Here is a 5,225-nt window from a genome sequence, read left to right as displayed (position 1 = left end):
GAGTCGTTGGCATAGCAACTAGAAACATGGATTAATTTCAGCACGGTACCATGCAAGAATCTATTGCGTCAATTTTTATAAAGATGGTTAAGAATTTAACGTAACAAAATGTTTGTACTGCGTCGTGCTTGAAATATCTCTTATCTTATGACAAGAGTGACATGGTAATTAGGTGGTTTTTAAAAAAGAAAGAAAGAAGAAGAGATTAATAAAACTACCTAAAAATTGTCAAGTTTTGCCAAACAATCTAACAACACAAGCAATGGTTGATCCAAAACTTCATAATCAAGTTTTACGAAACACATTGGTCAAAGTGGTTAATTATTTTGCCAAGTCTACAATTCCTACCTACACAAAGAACTACTTAAAGTATATTATGCACCAAAGTATACTTCTTGGCATCCAATTCTCTCTCTAACTCTTTGCCTCTCTTCTCTCTCTCCCTAGTTATCTCTTCTCCTCATGGATAATCCATCAACAATTCACAACTAAAAGTCTAAGCACGGAAGTTGTAAATATGAGGGATTATAAAATACAAAAGGAGCATGATTACATGAAGATTAAACAAGATACAATAATATCACTACAAGAAAGTATGCATAACACATCTTCAACCCATGAATTCTCATTCACCATCTCACTCGATCCAAACCCACCACCCAAATCCACACATAATGGCAATAACCACAACAACAATAATAATCGTTTGATCACACCACCAACACCGGAACCAGTGACCGCCATTGACCTATCACCGGCTGATGATATATTCTTCCAAGGCCATCTACTCCCACTCCACCCATCAATCTCTCCTCGTTCTTCAACACATTCAATGGACAGTTTCACCCTCCCCACCGCCACCGGAAACACTAGTTTTCGTTGTCACCACCACCGAAACACCTTCTCAGATTTAAGCCTTCCCCTTAGTAATATCAATCAAACCAAACCAAAGTATAAATCTTTTTCCATTTTTAACCGACCCGATTCGAAAAACAAGTCACCTGATGAAGAAGAAACAGGAAACCCTAAAAAGAAACTTAAGTTAGAGGTGACTAAATTCATAAAAAGGTATATGAAAATGTTTAAGCCGTTTATGTCGTTTCGAAGGATTAAGAAGTCGAATAACGAATATAACCGGCAGCCACCGCATTCGTTTTCCAGCAACTGTTTGAGCTCCAGAAGTAGTCTTCCTGTGGAGATGAATAGAGGTGTGAGAAGAGGGAGGTTTTCGGCTCCAGCGTCTATAAGGACTTCTCCGGCTAACAGTGGAATACTTGCTTCAGGAACTTTAAGCCCAGCCAAAAGTACAGCCAGTGATAGCACCATGGAAGAATTACAAGCTGCCATTCAAGCTGCTATTGCTCATTGTAAGAATTCCATTGCTAGTGAAGATAAAGTTCAAGCTTGATTAATGTATATAAATATTAGGAATATTGGATTTTAATAATCCCTATTAAATGGTATTGGCCGATAATAATCCCTATTCATTTTATCGCCACTAGCGGTCCCAAATTTAAAAAAGTTGGCCGCCAATGGTCCTCCGTTAAATATGACTTAACGGCGTTATAGTTTTTTCTGAATTTCAAACCAATGTTTTAGGGCTTTTGATCGTTATGAGGATACGAGTCGATTGGTGTAAAACTTAGTTCGAAACAGTGCTTCAAAATGACGAAACAATGCTTCAATTCGGGTGTTTGAAATTACAATCAACCAAAATCAAGTCGTTTGAATCATTGTTTGGAGCTAAGTTTTATATCATTCGACCCGTATCTTTCTTCCGATTAATAGCCCTAAAAAGTTAGTTTGAAATTCGGAAAAAAATATAACGTCGTTAAGTCCTTTTTAACGGAGGACCATTGGGGGCCAACTTTTTTGAATTTGGGACCACCAGTGGCGATAAAATGAATAGGGATTATTATTGGCCAATACCATTCAATAGGGATTATTAAAATCCAATATTCCTAAATATTATGATTTTATATATAAGGGTTTTTGTGTAACAACTTAGTAAATTATTTCACCCATTATTCTGCTATAAATGTTCCATCCATATCATAGATGCTGGAATATCACGTCTCATATATCACCAATACATACGTCGTGACGCATTGGCTATGACTGAGAGGCATACTTCACGGGAATATATTATGCGTGTTTATGTGGAAATAATTTACGATTAGCAAGTTCGTAAACTCTTAGTAGACAAAGTTATAATCTATCTTATGATATTAATTTATTTTTAATATTGTATACAAAACAATAAACAAAATTTTATGCCCATAAATCAGGATATAGATTAATAATTTTCTAGGATTTATGTTGGCCACTATAGCTTTTGTTTAAGATAGATATTTTAGAGTTTAAGAAAATATTTTTTAGTATCAACTTCTGATGTATGATATTCTAATAAAATGTTGCTTTCATTCACCTTATTTTTTAAATTAAAAGAGTGACTTCGACCAATATCCATGGTAGGTGGAGGTCCCAGTTTTACTTGTTTGAACAATACAAATATACAATTTGCTGTATTATACACATCATGTGTTTTTGTGGAGCCATTGTATATTGTTCATATCTCCCATCAAATTAATGTTCAATTATCAAGTGAATATCATAATTAACCGAAAACATGAAGATCTTGAACGAACTTGTTTGACTCTTTTTGATTAGTTGAAAAACAAAAACTATACAATGAAAAACAAATTCTAAGCTCTATTTATAAGCAACAACAAAGTTTATCAACAAGAAAATTTAAGCTAGGAAATAAAATCATCCTATAATACTTCTAATATTTAAATAAACCATAACTTAGCCTGAAACTTTAAGATCTCCTTCAACCGTCCCTTAATAAGATCTTTCGTACCTTTCTTCGAATGTTTCAACATTGTCAAATTCAATAATTAATAAAATGTTGTTATCAGCAACATAATATAATAGGTAATGAGTTCATTATAGAATTTACCTACTCCTTTTCATATACTATGTTTATTTATTTATAATTTAGTGTGTGTAAGTCTGAACACCACAACTTGTTCTTTGATAATTGTAATAAGTTTTGTTTTTTTTATCATTCTTTTATAAGTTGGTTGGACTATTATACATTTATACAATTACATTCATAATCAATATGAATACATTTGATACGAATAAGTTAATTAACATTGTAGTTATATTTATATGTCAATTAAAACGGCAAAGTTCTTACCAATTAAATTAATACATTACTAATAACTACTGTAGAAATAGCTATATGTGGCATTATAATATATGGAGTTGGTAAAGATAGGTTGGAGAGAGTCAAATTGTGGTAGATTTGAGTAAACGACCAAAGACGACTTTGCTAAACTGAATTTTACTATCTAATAAAAGATATGATTTATAGATATCAAGTAGTGGTTTCACTTACATCAGCCCAAGTGCTTTCATCTCCAATAGGATGTTTGGAAAATGCATGGCTACATCAGCCCAAATACAAGACAAATGCCTTATGTTGGGTTTGAGACATGACTTTTAAATTTTATGGAGAAGTTGAACTCGGCACCCTGGATGCAAGAACTTTGGAGTGCACAAAATGACACTGAATATTTTGAATAAGATATTAAGTACTTTATTTAGAAAATAATGTTATCCACATATATTTATATGAATATTAATATATATGAATTAATGTGGATAAGATAAATAAGAAGTCGGTCTTTGAGCTGTACAAAGTCTTTCTTAGACGATTTGTGGAATCAAGCACACAATTAGTCAATTATGATACAAATAATATGATCCACGTAAATATTCATGTAGATAGCATCGGATTGTCGTGTATATTAACATGCTTGCATATAGGGTTAATTATGAGTTTCTCAAAATATTATGCTTTTATGCTCTGAAATGTTCATCATGCATGTCAAGATTCAAAAGTGAAAATATCATAGACAATAAAAACTAAAGTAAATATGTTTTCGTGGAAAGATTAATATATAAGGTTGAATTTACATACGTTAGACTATAGGACGTTGCTATAGACTAAATGAGTACTTAAGTGTTGAAGTAGAGTTGGACTAGCTAGGATGATTCAAATATCATTGCAACTCAGCCAAGTTAGTTTACGTTTTATTTTTGTAGAAATCGAGAGTCCAAAACACTAAAGGAAGCGATAAACAACGACGAACAATGATGTTGATCTCAATAATCCAATTCTCCACAAGTTCTCGTTCTAAGATGAAGTTCTTGAAATTTTATCTATACACAAGTTCTTGTGTCCATATATTTTGAATGTTTTTGAGTTGGTATGATTTTCACTAAGCACCATACCTTACGAGTAGTGGTCTTTGCTATAGACTACAATGCTCTAACATGTAAATAAAAGAGACATTATTTTGATACTTTACAACCTTATAAGGAATATCACTTCATCCCTTGTTAACATTCATTCCTTAGTTTAGAGAGTATCACGAGCCTTACTAACCACCCTAGACCACATTTTTTAAGCAAGTCTCAACAGTTATTATACGTCACACATGTACTTAACTTCATCATTAAGTTTGGGATCATGGCTTATTAGCCATTAATCTCCACGCACATCACTATTAACTTGTACATTCTCCATCATAGTATATATTAGTCCGAGTCATCGACAAGATGAATGGCTATTTTATGTCATCACTAATTCACTACTGTCTTGAGATGAAGTCAAATAGTTTGACACTAAACAACATGGCATTTACAATATAATCCTTAAGTGATGTATAAATTTCCATTGTTATTCCTTGAAGCTATGCATCTACGATACTCTCCCAAATCGGAGATTGAGCCTTCCACAGTTTCAACAGCATAAAGGTTGTAGAGGCACCTATACACCTATTTTCATTAACAGTGAATTGGTGAAAGACTTTCCAATGAATCTCGGAGGTTAAATATTGTATAACATATGATGCGTTCATATGTTTGAATTCATCCTTGTAATTTTTTTCACGATAACTTCCAATGAAGCATGTATCTCGCAAGATTCATTATAGTCATCTATAGACTATATACTTTTTCATATGTTACAGTGTGAATTTGGATGAGGTCTTATCTTTTACATCTATTCAACGTAATAACTTTCAATATTTGTTCTTGTACAAATCTACTCTTGCACTATATTGACATCTTAACTCAGCGGATACGTCACATACAAAATTCTTTCCTTGAAACATTCATTTCATATTTTACATTTACTATTGTTATAATTT

General features: G+C 32.6%; 1 protein-coding gene across 1 annotated transcript; it reads left to right on the top strand.

Moving 5' to 3' along the window:
- The first annotated feature begins 517 nt into the window (after positions 1 to 517).
- Positions 518 to 1,414, top strand: LOC143588322 (BRI1 kinase inhibitor 1-like). Its single transcript, XM_077069358.1, has one exon. It carries the CDS (start codon positions 518 to 520, stop codon positions 1,406 to 1,408), a length of 891 nt encoding a protein of 296 aa, XP_076925473.1. The 3' UTR covers positions 1,409 to 1,414.
- Positions 1,415 to 5,225: the final 3,811 nt, after the last annotated feature.

The sequence above is a fragment of the Bidens hawaiensis genome, unplaced genomic scaffold (assembly GCF_021521415.1).
Source record: "Bidens hawaiensis isolate Kalapana, Puna unplaced genomic scaffold, B.hawaiensis_p1.1 tig00036308_1, whole genome shotgun sequence".
Taxonomy (NCBI): Eukaryota; Viridiplantae; Streptophyta; class Magnoliopsida; order Asterales; family Asteraceae; genus Bidens; species Bidens hawaiensis.
Note: the sequence above shows the minus strand (reverse complement) of the source record. Positions and strands in the feature narration are given on the sequence as shown.

What these genes read in the sequence shown, in the direction of transcription:
- LOC143588322 (XM_077069358.1), top strand. Translation starts at nt 518, where the DNA reads ATGAGGGATTATAAAATACAAAAGGAGCATGATTACATGAAGATTAAA.